The sequence below is a fragment of the Bactrocera latifrons genome, unplaced genomic scaffold (assembly GCF_001853355.1).
Source record: "Bactrocera latifrons isolate USDA-ARS-PBARC rearing strain unplaced genomic scaffold, ASM185335v1 scaffold_269, whole genome shotgun sequence".
Lineage (NCBI taxonomy): Eukaryota > Metazoa > Arthropoda > Insecta > Diptera > Tephritidae > Bactrocera > Bactrocera latifrons.
In genome coordinates this window covers 132732-153385 of record NW_017536285.1, presented here as the reverse complement: position 1 = coordinate 153385, position 20654 = coordinate 132732, and the positions used below count along the sequence as shown (strand labels likewise).

The following is a 20654-nucleotide window of genomic DNA, read 5'->3' as shown; positions in this document are numbered from 1 at the left end:
TATATGTACATGTGAGTATGAAATAATGTTTCCACATAAAAGCAAGTTCAATGTGTGGCCATTGACAGCCAGCCATCTATTGGTTAAGGTGAAGGCGCTAATTGCTGCTGGGAGCCAACCAATTTGTCATGCCGCAAATTTACATCAGGCAACTTGCACCCCGCATAGCCAATGCATGCGCGTCAAATAAAACAAAGTATATCTTATTTTTTATTGCCAAAAAATTTATTGGCAACTGGTTTCAGGCAGCCAACGGTTGTCCACWTTTTTTATAATTACTAAATATTTGCCCAAATTGCTTTATGATATTTGTTTGCATTTTATCGCGTGAATAAAAGCAACATTTGCTTATAATTAAAATGTTGCAAATTATTGTCGAAATTTTTATTAAATAAATTATAATTTTTTACCTAAACCTTATTGCACAAGCCACTTTATGCACTTAAGCACCGTGTGACCACACAGAAGTCTCCACTTTCCCATACACCGTGCTTCACTGAGCATTGCGTGACAACTTTCAATAGCTATCGCAGGTTCATAATCACTAATATTATATTAGCTAAATGCTTAACTAAATTGGCAGTTTTCACTGGACTTACTGCTGTCTACAAAAACAAAGCGCTGGATGTTGAAATCTACGGTCGTTTCTGTGATTAAGTCAGTCGAAATTGCCGGCATTAATGAGCAAAGCCATTAGGCCTAAACGATTAACAGCGAATTAAGATGGGTASACTTTTTCAGTCATGCGTGTATAACGGTTAACAAATTAGGCCCACCTAAAGGCTCAATGAAATTAAGCAGTAAGCTTATATTGGTCAGTAACGGCACCAGAAAGAGATTGGCTGTAATGAAAACAAATGTGCGTAGAAAAGCGATAAAGATTTGTGATACGCGGTGGAAAATTGGTATTTKTTAATATTCATTGGTTCAGAACCTGTGCTAGCATTTTAACGGTGTGTTTTCTGCCATTAATGTGACGCTTTAGAAGTAGTTTGGTTTGAATGGAGAGCCTAGTATGAATAATAAATTTATTATTTTTTTGAAAAAGGTAACTTCGGGAATGTATATATACATATGTCATAAGTGATCCGCTTGACGAGCTGTGTCAATCTAAAATTTGTCATGCGTCTTTTTCTACCAAGGAGTCGCTCCTTTGTCAGTGAACCGCCGACATCGAACAAGTCCTTATAAGGAAAACTTTTTTATTTTACAAGATATCTTCATAAAATTTTATGTCACTCATTTCCGAAAGTAATTGCATAATATACGAAGAAATTGTGCAGATCGGATCTTTATAGCCTATAGCTGCCATAGAAACTGATTGATCAAATTCAAATCTTTATATGGAAATTTTTTTTATTTGACAAGATATCTACACGAAATTTGACGTGGACTATTTTTCAAGTGAATAACACAATATATTGGTACATATTATTCTGATCGGACCACTATAGCATATAGCTGCCATACATGCTGTACGATGGAAATAAAGTGTTTGTATCGAAAGCTTTCTCATTTGACGAGATATCTTCAAAAAATTTGGCATGTATTATTGCCTCAGACGATGAGGCAATCCGCAAAGAAATTATTCGGATCGGACCACTATACCTCTTTGCTGCCATAGAAACTGTATGATCCAGCTAACGTTGCTGTATGTGAACTTTTTTGTTTGTGAAGGCTTTTATAGCTTCGGTGCAACCAAAGTCAAGAGTTTTTCTAGTTTTTAAGTTACACTGTAAAAGATGTATTTTTTTGGGAAAATAAAAATATTTCTATATATTTTGCTAGTATTAATTTCCCCTTCTTATATCAATAACATCAATTTCCTTTTCTCTTTTACCACTTTTTCAGCCATACTGCAACGTTCGACTGTCGATGTGGGACGCATCAAAATCCAAGGCGTTGCCACCTGCCTGTATTTGTGCATGGATGCATGTGGCGCTGTTTATGGCTCGGTAAGCTCAAAAACTAATACACAAATAATGTAAATAAGCGCACCAAGAGACTTACTTATATAAATACTTAGCCTATAAATATATATATATATATAAAATGTATGTAAATCAAGAAGTAATAAAAGGTTGTAGGCAAAAGGAAGCGGAAATAACTTGATCCTTTCAAGTCTTTGATATCAAGTGCATAGCAAAGAGGATATTCTTTTGTAATCAATTACTTAAATTCGTTTAAATTTATTTTCCTCCTTTTTTTCTTTATGCTGCACTCAATAGACTGTTGACATTCCTCGCATAGCATTGTCTTGCCGAAAAGGCATCAAATTTTCACAGTTCTAATATTTACCCCAAACAATTTGCCACGTCACAATCCAATGGCAATAAGTCGCACATAAGTACTCTTCCTTTTCATACGCTTTGTCTTTGCCCCTCTCCGTTATTTGCCTTACCTTCTTCATTATTTATTGCATTCCTTGTTATCCTTAAGCCGTTAAAAGATTGAGGTAAAATCGTCGCCATAAATTAAAATTCACGCACACGTTACCTATTGTAGGACATCTCATTGCCTTTATGTTGTTGGAGTTACTTTTTTCGGCATTTTTATGTGGTAAAGATGCTCTTAATTTTTTCACACGACAAAAGAGATGACAAATTCGAATGCAATAACGAAATGTACAATGAAATGCTTTGTMTCCATATTGTTTGAGTGTTGAGCTGGGGTGTTTCCAGCACATTGTCTTTGCTGCTATACTGATTTTTAGACTTTTTTCGTTGCTTGTTTCAGCATTTGAAACGACGTACTTAGGGTTAGATCGAATTGCACACATACTTACATTTTCAGAATTTACTTAAAAAATTACTCCATAACCTTAGCAGTAGTTCATAGTTATACTATAAAGAGAGGTTCTTTGTTGTTTGGCCGTGTATTAAGAAAAAACCTTAAAATTGGAGTTTTGGTAGACATTTTTACAAAAAAAAAAAAAAAAAATTAAAATTTCGCGACGAAAACAACTCCTTCGTTCGGATCTTTAAAAATTGTATCTTAAAGACCAGAGTAAAATTTCATATAGATCGGTTGAGTAGTTCTCAAKAAATCTTGTCAACCTACTTCAAAAACACAAAATCGAGAAAAACGCGTTTAAAAACAGTATACTTAGCCTAGTTAGCCTCGAGCGCACAAGTTCACAGGGTTGTATCTCCGAAACTTTTACTCGGATCAACTTGACTGATTTAGGACAATATTCTAAAGGGGTTATTGAATTTAATAAGATCATAAACAAAACGATTTTTTTAAACCCGTAAACCTATGTATCGCCTTGAACTCCTGTTAAAATCTGAACTATTACAACTTTTTTTTATTTTCAAAAAATTGTACCAAAAAGCACTAATTCATAAATTGCTACATATTCATATTGCTCAGCAACAGTTTTGTTGCTTAAGAACCAAAATACCAACAACAACCAACATAAGTACAACTTACTTGCATTCACCGAAAATTCGGGACAATTCAACACCGGCCAACATACGCCACTTTCTTCTAGCGCCGTTCTATCTTATCCGACTACACGCCTTCTATAGACATATACAAAACCTRCAACAACAACAGAACAGCGAAACGCGCCCCACACACCGGGCGCCATCGCTTGGAATTAAAGTATGAAACGACGACACTTAAACTGACAGCACGCCAAATCAAAACCGACAAACAAATTAACCAAATAAAAGCTAAACTACTAAAAACGCAGTGAAATAATTCAAATGCCATATTATGTAAGTATAATGCTGCTTATCGTAATGTTGCACACAAAAGCCTGCGAGCGCGTAACTTAAACTGTAATTATCATGTTGCAAGTTAGACACACCCTTGAGCCGCGTTAGTCTGGTCATATCAGGTGGTTTAAGTGTGTGTGTGTGCGTGTAAGCGGGCAGTAAATAAAAAAAATAACTCAGGTGCTGCGTCCACGTGAAAACAACATTAAAGGCTTATCAGCGCAAGCGGCCCAACGGGCAGGTGTGGTGCCACAAAGGTCACTTAAGCACTTGTTAAACGAAGCGATTACGCGCTTGTTTCTATGTATTTTCTAATGAAAATGTTCACATTGCCTAATTTAGTGCGCGTCTGGGTTCTGTCTAATTGAAATGGCAGGAAAAATTTTTGTTTATGATTGTSGTGGCGGCGCACAGCGGTGTTGCGACAATTTCATCGCCATTGGTGGCATATTGAGGAGAACAAACCAAAACAAGAAAAGCAAAAACGTGTGGCGACGGGATAAACGCGCCGCTGATAATGCCTCACAGCCTATTGGAAAGCAATTAATATATAGGCCGCATGGAAAATCCGAGGCGGGAAAAGCGAGCTTGAGTGAGGGGGAACACCCGCGGCGCGTTGAAAGCCACAAAGCGGCTCAACCATAGCCGATGAAAGCTGGCATCAGCCGAYGAATAGCACAAAGCGCAGAGCGTTTGAGTGCATTTAAGGGCAATGATACGTGTATTTATGACAAAATTATGCAAATAGCGACTGAGAAGTGTAGTTTTTGTGTTGCACCGAATTTTCACATTTTAGCTTGTTTGAAATTGATTACAGAAATGCTATTTACATGTGGCGAATATGGAAAATTATAACAGTTAAAAATGAATAAAAGCGAGTGATGCAGATATGCGTTTGATTTCATGTGTCATGCCATTGTAACCAAAAAAAAAAAATTCATAAAAATGAAAGGGAAACTAATTATGGGCATTCTGAAGTAGTGAAGGGGAATGGGAGCGTTATGGTTGAATTTCTAAAGGCTAAAAACGGTTTATGACAGGCAAAACTATGGGTCTTATAGGAAAAAGCTATGGCCTAAAATTGTACTTAAGAAAATATGTATAATTTTTGTATCAAAATCTTTTCCACATAACCTCAAAGTTTATATGCAAAATTTAAATAATCAAATTTTTGGCTTTTTTTTATAATTTTGTACAATAAATTTGTTCTTTTAATTAAATTGAATATAAACTTAATTTATTTGTCCTAAAGTCTTCGGTATTTTAATTTAAAATACTCTTTTGCATTCCTTATTTCGGCTCAAAATCTAAAAAGCACCAATTTTCAATCAAGAAACCTAACATCACGATTTCAAATCGTTTAGAAAAAAAAAATAGGTGTTATATTTATTGAAATTTATACTTTCTGATGCTGAAAAACTATATACATTACTATAGTAAGTTTTCTGAAAAAAAAAGCAAAACTAGATCCCATTTAGCGATTTAAGCATCAGTCGACTTAAGACATTTTGAAGTAGTCACCGAAAACAAACAAAAAATAATATACATATATATAATATATAATGAAACCATACGCAAACACTCTAAGAAAAGTGCTAAGGGCAAAAAAATAAATGAAAACTATGGCAGCGCTACTTTTTTAACAGTATCAGTTGCACATCCTGCATAAAAAAAAAAAGATTACAAACTCCATATGTGTATATGTATGGATGTTAATATACTTATGTAGAATCACAAAACTATTTCTACTATTTCTAAGTGTTGTAAATACAATTTTTATCAAATAGAAACAACAAGATTTGAAAAACTCACTAAAACGACGACAAGAACAGGCAACAACTGTCTCAGTTGTCACTTTCAACTGGGTCATGTGGCGCCCGGAAAAWGTGTCAGTCGATTATTCTTTTGCGGCACATTTAACAAAAATAATGGTGAGGCACAACGCAACACACATACACACACGTAGTGGCATRCATACATTCATATCTACATTTTGAGTTTGGAAGACACCCAAGCTGAGTCAATCAACTAGCTATTCAAGCGAAGAGACACTTAGTCAACTGCAAATGAGAAACAAGTGCATCAACAGCGAATTGTACTGCTTTTCAGTGCAACATATCCTTAATGCACACATACACATACACAGATGATGAAAAAAATGTTGAAGTTGCGCCGAAAGRACTGAATGTACTGTCACATTAATTTGATGCGCACAGCAGGACACCATTGTGGGGGACGGAGCCTGTGGCGATTGAGCGCCGAGACCAATAMGGATTGACAAAAAAATATACGAATTTCTAATACTTATTTCGAAAATGTTGCTTGACACACAGCTCTTCTGCTTACTAAACTACTCAGTGATTGCTATGAGAGCGACTTAATAGTAAGGCATATTAGTGAGGCTGAACTCGATTTTCAGATATTTGGAATATTTTTAATTTTTATGAAAAAGTATTACATTTAAATAGTTATAATTTAAGGGTATATTTATAGATATTAAAAAAAATTTTTTTTAAATAAAATTAACAATGATTCGATCTGCACGTGATCACCGACCCTACTGCGGGGTTTCGGCCTGTTACGTAGAARAAACCTAAAAACCAATCCTCTACTAGARTATATTGTCGACACAATGAACTATTTAGGGTCGAAAAACAAAAATTGATTATGTGKCCATATTTTTTAAAGTCGAGTTTTATCCAAACTTCTTTTTTGTCCAGTCAAAACTCGATTTTTGATCAGATCATTGTATRGAGAGCTATAAAAAGAACACTCAATTTGATAATAATCGGATCACTTGTCTCAGAATAATCAATCAATCTATGAAGAAGCTGTAAGTCTATCAAAAGGCRTGACAGCCAGCCCGTAAAACCTACCTAATCCAACTCAATCCAACCTAATCAATCCAGCAAATTTGAAAAATGTAGTTTTGCGAAAAATGAGTTTAAAGATAAATTGATTGAGCGGTCACAGGTAGAAGCCTGTAACTCATGAACTATTTGTTATATCGATTTAAAATTTGAAAATATTCTTCTGAGAGGTTAAACTTTTCAAAATATGACACAAAATTTGTTTTCTCAGGTGTGCCTCTTAATTAAGTTACATTGGCTTACGGGTTACAAAAAATCTATTTTTTATTGTCTTATTAAATTCTGCAACCACTCTGCAATATTGTCCTAAATTTTCAATTTGCTCCGAGTAATTGTTTAGGAGAAACAGCCTTGAGAACTTGGGTGCCTGAATGCGCCGTCTCTAAACGCGTTTTTCTCGAAAATTCATGAAATTTTACACAGGTATTTGATATATAATTCTTAAAAATTTAAACGAAAGATATCTTTACGATAACAATTATTTGAAAAAAATGTCGCAAAATTTGCATAAAAATTTTTTTTTTTTTTTGTAAAATTGTCTGCCGAAAATTCAATTTTTAGTTTTTTTTCCGTCGTCTAAGTTCTAAGTTAAGGTTTTAACTTTTTTTTTTTACGAGGAGGAAGCATCGAAAGCCTAGACCCCCTGCCAGTGTGGAACTTTAATCCGAACTAAACCTCCTACCGTCCTGTACCGTTCTCCCAGGTACCACCGTTAAGTATTACGTCGGGAGGATGGTTGAGTGACACTCATGCGTACGTGATGGTCAAAATGCATTCAGTTACAAGTTGCATTTACTTGGGCCCACCTCTGTTGGTCAATAACCCCCCTTGTACATTGTTCGTCGGCAACCCTTATCGTCACGTCAATGTTAGTGTGTTTGGGTCGTGGTTGTTTGTTATATTTAACACCTCTTTTCTCCGCCGCTGTTCGCTAGCACGTTGGGATTTCATAACCCTGGCTGCCACTTCGCAAGCCGCTTTCCACTTCTTTTACCAAGTTACCAGGAGTTGGCTCTACACCGAATGCATTTTTTAAGTGTTGCCTCTCATTATTATATTTCGGGCAATAGAAAAATGTGTGTTCTACATTTTCGACGGTATCGCCTCCGCAATAACCGCATTGTCGTTATTTTTGTGTCCGAATCGTTTCAAATGTCCTGTGAAGATTTGAGTTAGGTGGAAATCCACCTCACCGTGCGGTCTGTTTAGCCATGGCTCAACGCTGGGGATCAGTCGGAATGTCCACCGCCCCTTTTCGCTTTCCTCCCAGCGTTTTTGTCTCTGCTCTTGCATTTTCTTTTAGAGTATTATGCGATAACCTGTCATTTGAAAGTCATAAGGTTTTAACTGTACGGGTTATCCTGTCGACMAAGGCGCATCTCTTTTCGATCGCAATGGACGAGCTAAATATTTTATTTTCCACAAATTGCTGAATTCTTTTYTAATAGTGTATGTTTGTAACAATAAAAAATTCTAATAAAATATTTAATTTTTTATATAAAAAAAAATTGTTGAAAAAGGCTATTTTTATCCGAGGAAACCCATGTAATCCCTTTAGGCACTTAAAAATTTTCATAAACTCATAATTCTATTCTTACCTTTCACATAATTGAAGCAATAACATCTATACTCAGCACACCAACCGAAATGTAGCTATACATATATATACTACACATAGATATGTACGTGTGCGTATATTCCTGGAAGAAAACTCCAATTCTCCACATTTAACGCAAACAATTCAATTAAGAATTGAAAGCAAATAAGCGCAAAACTAATTTAATTRAAATCGTTCTGGTGTCACAGGCGCGGCACAAGAAACAACAACAAAGCGCCTGCAGTATTTGCATGCAATTCCACTTGGGGGAAGTTAGAATTTCATTAAACGCATCGTTATAGTAAAAATTAGTTGCTTTTATGGTAATTATGAACTAAATGCAGGCATTTRGAGGCAGTCGGGGAAATAGACACTAACGCAAACGCATTGCCCCAAATGATAGAAGCGAAGAAAAAATGAATTACACATTTTGCCGAAAGCGCGCTCGYATGACAGGCTGTGCGATGAACTTGTGTTGTGCGGCCGCTTTTGAAAGCGGATAAACGGCGCGGCGGGGCGCGTCGCGTCACAACTGTCAGRAAATCTWGAAACTATCAATTCTGACAACTTTATAGCTAGMMAACGTGTTTACTGCATGCGAGAGAAATAKTGTGCGTTGGAAACTAACGYTAACTGCCGCTTGGCAAGAAACTAGCTGGTATGAGAGGCGGGGTAGTCGCCTGGAACCGCAAAAGGRGCGACTATTTGTGACATGCCTGATGGGCTGCCAAATTGTAATGATGTTGCTGTCGGTGGTAGGCGCAGCCGTTGCACACTCGAAGCATATGGGTGACAAAGAAGTGGGCCGCCTGGCTGTGGCGGCAAAATTAGCATGCAGCAATGGGTGGCGTTGATAATGTGACTGCGCGCGCACCGCCAAAGTGCACAGAAAAATAATTGTGTGTTAATTTCCGCTTCGTCATGCCTTGCAGCCGGTGCAGACGACGCATGCGATAAGCAAGCATCAAAGCATCAAGGCGTGCGCGGCGACAAGTGTTGCAAATATGTTATTTACTGGTATGCTGCAAGTAAATCCACTTGCCGCACAAACGCGCAGTTGACTATCTGTCTGTCTATCAGTCTGATTGAGTGCGTATATATGTATGCTAGTTGTGGATTGCAAGCGGGGTGCAGCAGCTGTCTGTGTTGCCYCACAGACAGATTTYGTTTGTGTGTGTGCGCGCGACAGACAACGATACTGCTATCACTCCTGCTGGCTGCTGCATTTGKTGATGTTATTTATGCACAGTCTGTCTCTCAATCGCTTTGGYCACAACTATTTTAATTGCCTGACAGCGAAATTAGTTCAATGTTGTTAATTGCAACTGATTTTGAAATGTAATGAACTTGAAATGTTTTAAGCAAACTAAATCACAGTCAAATACGCCAACATACTTAGGCGCAGAGTATAAATATATATWWTATATATATTGCCTGATATTCTCTGCATTGTTTGTTGACTGCGGTAAACACGCGGCGCCTTGACATGCAAACTTTCGCATACGACTTCAAGGCGACATTAAATGTGTGTGCACATTAGAGCGGGTCGATTTTTCAAGCACAAAATCGCGTTTGTGGAAAATGTTCTATGGTTGTTTTGGTACAACTCTCCATAAGAATATAAGCCCGGTATCGTCCAGCGTTTTTCAAGCCAAWRTTTAAAAAATCTGTAAAATTGGTTGTATGGGAGTTAAGCGATATAGTCCTCCGAWYTTGCCGATTTCGACAARTGATCAATAGAATATTAGAAAACTTCTACATATTAAATTTCGTGCGGATATCTCAAAACTGACGAACTACTTTTTTTTAAATCCCTAAAAAAATTCGCCGTAAAATATGCTGACTCGAAATTGCTTTTAGACATATAGTATCTTAGGCAAAGTTTTTGTGAATGGTACGCAATTTTTCCTTTTTTTTTGGCTCCCTGTAAATTGACCCGCTCTAGTGCCACCGCCTTGCTTTTGTAGTACACAAATGAAGAAGTTAAAATTTGTAGGAAAAAATAATAAAGGGTTACAWGGGTTTCCTCGSGTAAAAAACAGCCTTTTTTCAACAATATTTTTCTCATATAAAACAAAGAAATATTTTATTAGATTTTTCTATTGTTTTAAACATACAGTATTAACAAAGAAATTCTGAAATTTTCGAAAAAAAAAAAAACAATTTTAAACTCAGCCATGGCGACGCCATTTCCGGTAGTCCCTCCGAAGAAAGATGCGCCCACGTTGACAGGATAATTCCTTACAAGTATCATCTAAAGTGAAAAAATATGTGTTTTAATTAAAACTTTAGCGTAGAAAACTTTAGGACGAAGAAAAATAAAACTGGAAGTAAGACTTTTGGCAGACATTTTCACAAAAAAAAAAAAAAAAATCCCAAATTCTTTTTTTCAAATGGTTGTAATCGAAAAGAATCATTTATCCTAGTCTTTAAGAATTGTATAAAGTTTCAAGAAGATCGCTTGAGTAGTTCTCGAGAAATCATGCCMACAGATTTCAAAAACAACACAATTTCGAGAAAAACGCGTTTAAAGACGGTGCACTTAGTCTAGCAAGCCTCGCGCGCACAAGTTCTCAAAGCTGTATCTTCGAAACTATTACTCGGATGAACTTGAAAGTTTAGGAAAATATTTTAGAGATGTTGTAGATTTTAATGAGACAATAACAAAAATCRATTTTTTGAAACTCGTAATCACATGGAACCCCATAATACTGTACAAGAATTCTTCTAAAGTTAATACAATATGTGGCAGTCGGGGAAACCCGCAGTAAACTTGCAGTGAATTTTTTTAATTCTTCAATAAATAAACGCATAAATAAACAACTAAGAGAGTACCCTCACTAATGCCCAAATTCGTAACAAACTGTCTCACATTCGAATGCATTTATTTAACACATTGTAATACCTTCAGCTACAAAATTTGAATGCGAAACTTTTTCGAAATTCAAAAATAAATTTGAATGTTACATAAATAACCAGACAGTTAGCCAGATTGAGCGACGCTGTCGCTTTTGATGTGCATTGAACGCGGCGCCTGCGACGCATTCTTTTAATTTGCGGGTGAAACGCAAGTCGAACACTTTAATGTTTGCGCGTCTAAGAATTTGTGTTTTTCTCTTTTTTCTTGCTGTGCTGTTAGCGTGTAGGGTTCAAAGTCAGGGATWCTTCGGCTACACAACCAATGACATTGAATTTTCAATTTCTTGAAAAAAAAATAAAAAAAAAATAAACCACTCACCATCACAGCGACGCGCCCACTTTCAATTGAATGAAAACAAAATTAATTTGAAACCATTAAATTTGAAAATATTTCGAAAAAGCAATGCAAAGGACCGGTGTTTTTTTGTTTTTGGAAATGTGTTATAAATTACCCCAATTTCCACTGTCCATTACTCGCTGGCTTTTCCCGCTGCCTGGCGACATTTGCTTTGATCAGCCTGCTTATCGCAATCAAATCAGCGATCGAAAGCCTACACGACTACCTTTTGTAACGTTTTGTAGCAAGCCACCGCCGCAACGTAACGTGCCACTCGGCGCGGCAGCTCAACTAAAGGCTGTCCTTATTACTCCAATTACTTTTCCTACACATCAATATTCTATCAATAACAATGCCGTTCATTACTTTTTTACTGTCTGGTATAAAGTGGTGCTCGCCRTTGCCTTTGAGCCCCATAAATTTGCCTACTTTATGAACTGCTCACACCTATTTCGACCTAAAGAGTTACCGACCCTCATCTTTCAAGTGTTTGGTATTGCTCCTTCCTCTTTGTGGCCAGTGGTGTTGCTTAGTGCATTTATTGTTGTACGGGATTTGCTCGGTGCGGCGCGCTCAATTACTTTGGCGCTCATTGAGCGCATTCTCTTAGACACATCCTGTGATAATGAGGGTGCGTTTATCATTGCAATCCATCTGATTAACATAACACGGTTTTTTTGATGACGCTCCTGTTGACGCTGCCACTACAGTTGTTGCTGCTGATGATGTGGTGGATAAAAGGTATGTTGTGTGCCTGACTTAGAAACGTTCAGTTAAAGGCAGGTCTTCCTGCAATGAGCTATTGACAGCTATTTATTGTCTAAGCATTATATGAAGTACTATGATTTTGAAGCTAGTGGGGGTGGTTGCTTATCGAAGCACTTTAGAAAAATACGAAAACAAAATGATTTCCATAATAATTTTAAGAAAAATATGCTCTAGTCAATTTTGGTTTGCTCAATAACACTGTATTCTCCCAGCAGCCAAGCGCATTTGATTGTATCTTTACTAAAGTCTGGTATCTTCACTAAAGTGGTATGTATCTTTACTAAAGTTCTTGTCTGCATTTAGGCGCATTTTAAGCAATTAATTACAAAGGAGATTTTGAAAATTGTCAGTATCGGTCTTAATGAAACCTTTTATACATAAAAAAAACTTCATTAAAAAACAAATATTAAGTTAAAGCTGGTGATTTGCAGTCCTTCTAAAAGTGTTGCCTACATTTCGGAGATTTGATAAAAAAAAATGTTGAGAACATTAGCACTCAATTAATGTTAGAACAAAGCCTCAAAAATATGTCTGAATATATTTTTAGGTTTAAATCCTCACTTCACTCATCTTTTGCTGTTTAAAAGCATTTACATTCGAAATTGAGCGTGTAAATGAACCATTATTTTTAGTAATTTTTTCTCTTATGTGTAATCGGCTGCTCCAAMTTTTAACGCATTTTCTCGAAACACTGTTTTCAGAATTGGGCTCAAAAATGTTTTCGAAATGACCGGGTTCACACGTCGATTTTAAGGATATTTATCAGTATGGACGAAGCCGTAAGAGTTCTGATTTTTAAGCGACATTTAAGGGCAAATTTTTTAACAAAAATTTTCTTTGGAAAAATCAAAATTTTTCCTAGAACGTCGATCACTGCCGGCTTTCATCTACAGTAATATATATTTTTTTCTTTTTTTTTTTTGTTTTAGATTTAAAAACATTTTAAGCAGAAAAATCTTCCTTTTTTCAAAGGTCGTCCTACGGCATTAAGGCATACMAAATTTTTCAAAATGCTGGTAAACTTTGTAAATTATAGCCTTCATTTTTGTAATATATGCTCTTTCTCTACTATGCTTTTGGCAAAAAAATCAATTTTTGTCGCACGAAAAACAGTTTCAGCAATTGTCATAATTTTTATACAAAAACTTGCCACAGAAGTACACATGAGCTGTCTAAAAAAATATTTATGCCTAACATTAAAATGTGTCCCAAATGCGGAGCGGTGGACCTGATCATGTGGCCGCTTTGGGCACAAATTAGATTATACAAATCATATACATATAAGTGGACACTTTTGCCCACCATACAGTGCTTACGAAAAGTCACAAGAYGCCACAATTTATGAACGGAACTAAAGTATATCACTTTCAATAAATTTCTAAGGTGTGGCATGTGAGCTCAGAAGCGCCTAAATCTGTATTTATATGAATATATATGTATGTGTGCATGTTTCAACAAAATATGCATGCAACGGYATGTCCATAAAAATACCGCAATTAATGTGGCACTAAAGAGACGATGTGCTGATGCATGCCTGTAAGTAAAGTATGCGGTGAGTGCCGTCTGGGCAGTGGGCCAAATTCAATTTTAGTTCTCTGCTTCCTATAAAAAGCGTGCAYTTAACGAGACAAACTGCACACTTACACATGCATACAGACATATAAGCATATAAGAATGAGACAAAAAGCGAGGGAAGAAAGAGCGCAAATTAAATCGGATATTTTTAGTGATACCCACAGCAGATCCACTGTAGCGCTATCATGTCAATAGTGAGACATCGACACATAATATTAGACACGTTGCTGCTGAAGCATACGGCGGTGAGAAATATTCGAGCATTTGACACACTTTTGTCAACGACAAATGGCTTGCTTGCCGCTAGAGTAAAGTTTAAACGTTGGACAGCTGCGGCAATGGTGGCAAAAAGGTGTGAGAAGCTGTTGAAAAATGGAAGTCGTTATCTAATTGTTCGCTATTTATTACCGCGTAGCTTTTGAGTAGTCCAAAATAAAAAATAAAAAAATATTTCAAATGAAAAAAATATATATTTCAAATGCGAAAGATTTGTCAGATGGCGCTACTGGCAGGKCCCTTGAGCTTTATCTAGAAAAGTTGTGTTGAGCTTAGGCGCTTTCACAGTCATGAAAGCTTTTGTGTTTTATATGAGTTTGTTCGAGTATAAGGAAATTTGAGCTGAGCTTTAGGCGCTTTCATAGTCATGAAAGCTTTTGTGTTTTATATGAAATTTGTTTAAGGCTTGCTTGGAATTTTCATTTTTAAAATCTTATAAATGTTTCAATGACAAATTGTGTTAAAATATATACAAAGAGGCAGAAACGAAGAAATTCACACTACTTTTAGTCAGTTGAACAGTTGAGCTTACATAAATGTGCGATCTCTATCATATTTTACAACTTGAGCTTTTTCGCGAGCTTTGAGATGTTCTATAGTTAAGACAAACAAAGARTGCTTTCCTTCCCAATAGTATTTGGTTTTAGATATTGCAAATATATAAAAAAAAAAAAACATGACAGAAGCGCGGGGTGGTTCAGAGGGTGGACAATAGAGTGAGGTTTCATAATGGACCTCCTAAAGCCCTAGGTGCGTCGTCAGACAGCCACTCCACCTACCTACCTGCCTTCCTCATATTATTGGTAATAACAATCGACATTTCRTACGAAATGATAAATTTTTGTGTACATTAATATTCCTTTTGAAACACCCTTTATAACTGTGGCTATGTGATTATTAGTTGCTCATAAAACGACACCCACATGCTAAATCCCTGAGCGTCATACGCCTGTGCGCACTCATCATTATCACTATCATAAAGAACACTAGCGAAAACAATAACAAAAATATTAAAAATGCGAGTAAATAAAAACGGCAGCAGTCACAAGACAGCGAAATGAAAACAACTAAACTGCAAAGATGTTTTTCAAAGCAAATATGTATGCCATTTAAAAAACCGAAAAACYCGCACGGAAAGGATGAAAGGAAGCGCCAATGCATTTAAATRCAACACTGGAMGCATTAGCGCGCTCATTAAGAGGCGCGCTTGGCGGTCTGACTCACCGCCTGTCTGATGGCGAGTTGTTGGTAGGCAAAATAAGCACATAAACAGCCGACGTAAAGTGCTAAAACTTTGCAAAACCGCTAGAAAGCAGAATGGATACAATGAAAATATTGAAAAGTGTGAAGAAAAAAATTAACCAAAAAATTAAAGATTCCATGGAGCAGCGCGGGTAACGACAATTAGCCGTAAGGCGCGCAGAGTGTGTGTTACGAAATGCAGCTTCTTTAATTTGTCGGTTAATCGTGTAAAATGGTAAAGTGAGCGCTTTGGAAGCGATTTGTTATTTGCACTTATCRCTTACCGCGCGTAGCCAACATAAATATTTATATTTGTCTGGCACACTTAGGCATAATGCTAATGATGGATAGATGGCTAGGTAGAATTCGACAATTCGCCTTAATTTAAGCGCTTTATATAGCGCATTCCCTTCACACTCACCGACACGATGCCGCGAYTGGCCTACCCCACGTGAGCGCCTATRCAAACAMTGACAGCAAATATCTAACGCCTTCGATATTGACGCAGCACTAAGCGATTGGTTGGGCAATGGGCGAAAATTCGAACAGCCAGCAATTCGGTGGTTTAATTTTCAACACCTTTTTGAGTTGTGAATGTCAACAGAAAAATAAAAATTGCGCAATGAACAAAGACAGCTTAACACTTGAAAGACATTCGATTTTGGGTTGAGAGAAAACAGAGAAGAAGAATAAAAATGAGTCAGACAAATCAAAACAAAACATTTGCATTTGGGGAGGCAGGGTAGCAGGCGCAATATTGCGATCTTTTTCTTTGTAAGAACTTTATGAAAATACTAAATAYTGAAAGTAAAGCTTTCTACTTGCTGAGCGATAACTATCTGAGCATCCACAACTTCAAGCTTTAGCAGAGTAAATGACAGACTAAAAATCTCAAACTGAAATGCTTACGAGCCAGTTTATAGAGCGATGTGTGTAGCAAATATTCAAGCCTTGGACCAATTCAAATTTATACAGCGAAGAATTAGGCACATAACACGTAGAGAATAAATGATGTCACGACACAAAGCTTTAAAACAATATGGTATGATATTAAGAGCTTTTTCCAAAATGTTAAAATCGTAGCTATAATGGAAAAGTGAAAGCACGAAAAGCTTCCATCTCAGAGCTTTCGCCAATAGAAAGTTTTGCATTATAAGTACGAGTCYCCAAACAATGCCAAGGGCACCATCGTGCTAAGAAAAAAATAATGTCAGGACACTAAGCTTTAAAATAATATAAATCCATACGAGCTTATTCCAAATGGAAAAATCTTAGCTATGATGGAAAAATTAAAGCACAAAAAGCTTACATCTTAGAGCTTTCGCCAATAACAAGTTTTGCACTTTGATTTAAAGAAATGCTTCTCCTGCCAACAATACCGTCATAAAACAACAGGCTTGTACACCAGCCAATTACACTCAGAATAAAACMATAGCAAAAAAACAATGAGCAACGTGGACTATTTGTAGGGTAGAAAACAAAATTGCGTGAARCATCTTATCTTGACTTGCGCGTTTGGCAACAATGTTGCATTTTTTGCTAATTTCTATTTTAGTTTATTGTTTTCGGGTACTGCAGACGCCACCTTGTCGCATTGCTTGACGACAGATGTGGCACAAAAGGCGGCTATTCTATACTATTTCGAGTTCTGTGGAAGGTTTTCAAGTCGAGAGTTTTGCAAGYGAAATAATAACGCACAAATTAAACAAACAAAAAATGCTTAATCGACACAATTTCCTGTACAATGATGTTTTCAATTACTAAAATAAATTATAAAATTGTATTTGGGAATAAAGTCTAACAATTCTTCAGTAAAAGTTTAAATCATCATATGGAACTCATATTTTCTTAATTTTTCTGTATTTGCAGCAAGAATTCACCGACGATTGTGTGTTCAACGAGAACATGGAGCAGCACAACTACAACACTTATTCATCCACCTACAATTCGAATACACGGCGCGTCTACTACTTAGCGCTGAATCGGCACGGCGAGCCGCGTAAGCTGCAAATACCGCCAACCCGCTCGCTTGGCAAACTAGCCACCTATACGAACGCCATCACCGAAACGGTGGATGATGTACGCGTCGAACAACTGATAGCGAAGAATTTCGGCGAGAATCGCATTAAGCACGGCATACGCCAACTCTGTGATACGGGCAAACCATTGGTCGACCTAATCGATAGCAAACACTTCAAAGCGCTCCCCAAGTGCAATCCAAATTCTAGTAATAACAATAGCGGTAGCAATAGTAATAGTAATAGTAGTAGCAGAAAGAGTAGCAGCAGCAGCAGCAGCAGTAGAAGTAGTCTTATAGGTAGTGATAGTGATAGCGGTAGTAGTAGTATTAGCGGCCAAACAATGAACAACGTTCCTGTTGCCAATGAAAGAGGCGAGTCACAAAGCAGCACAGTCACAAATAGCCATAGCAACCACAACGGTCGGGGTGGCCAGCGGAGCGCCAACACGTYCAATAGCATGAGTAGTAGTATTAGCAATAGTCCGATGGCGAGTAATGACAGCCATACTAGCGGTAATAGTAGTCAAAGTGCGCCCGGCCATCAGAATCACAATGGTGGCGGCGGCAAGAAGAAGAAGAAGCGGCGAAAGTGCCGGCCACACGAGAACGAGGAGGAGCACAATTGCCAAATGACGCCGCTAGCGCTACGCAAGCTCAATAATAAGAAGTGTCGAGAGCTGCAACAGCAAAGAAGGCAGCTTAAAGCGAAGGGCGAAGAAGTGCCCCTTATGCCACTACCAGCGGAATGTAAGAAAAAGAAGAATGGTGGCGGCGGCGGTAGTGGTGGCGGTGCTGTTAAGAAGAATCGCCAAAATCAAAATCAAGATGCTAATAACCGCAATAGCRTTGGCGCCGAAGGCGCAAATAACCGGCGCGGCAAGAAGTTGAATGCGAATGGCCGGCAAGCAGGTGGCGGTGGMATGGGCAATCGCAATAGCGGCGCAAACCGCAAGAAAGGACGTAATGGTGGCGCACATGCGCAAAAGAAACTTAAAAAGCAGTCACCAGCAAAAAGTACCACCAGCACTACGCAGGCGACCAGCAGCAGTACGCTTACCACGGCCGCAACTACAACTACAACGCGCCAACATACTGAAAGCACGACAATAGCRACGGCGCTCTYAATGACGCCCACCACCACCGAACTTGGCAGCGCGGAAGTAGAAGAGAGTTTAGACCCGCGCGCTGAGGCGACAAGCGTGCGCGTCGAACGTGAGCGCGAACAACGCAATGTACGCTACACCAACTCCATGGAGAATGATTTGCAACAAGCGAGCGCGGCGGCGACGGCGGCGGAGGCGGCGACCGCTGATAATGGTAATTCGCGCGAGGACTCAACGGAAGCGGAAGCCAGCGAGGAGGAAGAACACGTTGAAGACGTAGTCGGACAGCTCAGTAGCGCGTCAGATGAAGATGACGCGGACGACGACGCTGACGATATGTACGACGAAAGTGAGGAGAGCGCGGCGGCAGTGCCGCCTGCTTCMTCGGCGGCTGCTACCGCAACACTGGCAACGAGCGGTGGCAAAGCGACAATGACGCGCGCGCAGCTACTCGGCGATGCAGACGATTTTCTATACTACGATCAATTGGATTTGTGAGTGTCAAAATTTATCTTAACCACTACATTCTAATCTAATTTATATGCTAATCCACACTACCACACCTCCTACACAACCACACACCCACACAACCAATCAACTACCCAAACACCCTAAATTAACCCATTCAAACGCCATACACCGACACAAGCACATCCTTTGTCGATCCATTGCTTCCTTTTATGCTCTCAAAAATATGTTTCATTCAAAATTCGTTTGCTTAACCATAATTTTTTTTATTACAATTATGTTTGGTMTTAGTTTTATACATTTTGGATGATTGATTAAACAAAACTAGCGTTTAGCGCGTGAAAGAATGTTTAACAAAAATATTTTCAAAATTTTGTTTGGTTTTTGTTTTTGCTAATTTGGCTTAACTCAACATTGGAAAGTTGTATTTTCAAAATTTAACTAAATATTTTTCTCAGTTTGGTTACTAGCTACTTTGTTTTTATTTAGACGATTTGGCATTAACGTTGGGAATGTTTTTTTTTTTTTTGTTTTGTATTTTTTCCAAATTCTATTATTTTCTTATAGTTGGTATTTTCCAAAGTGTGAAACATTGCTCTCGAAAAGTAGGAAATTTCTTAGAATTTTGTTTGAACAGAAAAAATCTTGCTTGTATTCTAAAAGCAAAAGAAAAACGCGTGTGTGTAAATTGTAAAGATGGACTGAAGAAGAGTCTTATGTGGCGCAAATAAAGAATTGTACAAAAAATAAAATAATAATATTTCTTATTTAAGGCATTCATTTATAACACACACACACACAAGTGCACACAAACATATTGTAAATTGAAGCATTAAACAGAATGAAAGACTATTTTTATAAGTGAAATAGAAATGAAGAAAGGCGATAAGTGAATTTGCAGCAAAAAATGGAGTTTCTAAAATTATATATACATAATAAATAACTGTAAACGAGAGAGTGCATATTCACACACACACACATATATATATACACGAATGCACCAGCAAATTTATACGCATGCGCACACGCACACACAAGCGTAGCAGCAACCAAAGTTATATCCGGCCTTCAGAAACGCATGTAACCCACGTGCAATCATCACTCATCACTCATTCATCAACACAAAAACACACATTCGAACAATTCTACATTCGATACATATATATTTATATACTTACATACATATTTATGGGCTTGTAAGTAAATCTCTATGCATAATATTTGGATGTGTGGTGGTCAGACAGGTTCTTATATTCAAAACGCGAAGAAAAATAAACTTAKGTTTTTACAGAGCTTTCTTAAGTGAAAGCTTTTAAACAATTGAAGCAGTTTTTATAATCTCTCAGATATAATTTCTTACCAGCGATTTTACTGATTAAATGCGAACAGATTCTGCTCAAAAAGCTTTAAGCTTTCCTTAAGTGAAACTATTAAATAATTAAAGCTTTTAAAAGAACTTTTTATAGTTTTTCAGATCTGATTTCTCAGCAGTGAATTTATTGATTGAAAACGTACAAGTTCGGCTTACAAAGCTTTTAGCTTTCCTCAAGTGAAAGCTTTAAATAATTGAAGCGTTTAAAAGCACTTTCTATAAATTTTCAGAACTATTTTTTTTATTTTACTGACTGAATACTGCTTAGAAAGCTTTGAGCTTTCCTCAAGCGAAGCTTAAAATTTTTTTTCCAATAATTTTTGTATACGTCTTTTAGTACTGATTTTATTGGTCAATGCACTTTATATCTTTATATAAAACTCCA

General features: G+C 37.3%; 1 protein-coding gene across 2 annotated transcripts in view; it reads left to right on the top strand.

The window, feature by feature from the left end:
- The window catches only part of LOC108969863 (probable serine/threonine-protein kinase DDB_G0282963), a 146228-nt gene that overhangs the window by 120602 nt on the left and 4972 nt on the right, over nucleotides 1–20654 (top strand). For both annotated transcript variants that reach the window (XM_018934848.1, XM_018934849.1), the window contains exons 2-3: nucleotides 1852–1955; nucleotides 17176–18923. In XM_018934848.1, the coding sequence (XP_018790393.1) occupies nucleotides 1852–1955; nucleotides 17176–18923 (1852 nt within the window). The remainder of the gene's footprint in view (nucleotides 1–1851; nucleotides 1956–17175; nucleotides 18924–20654) is intronic.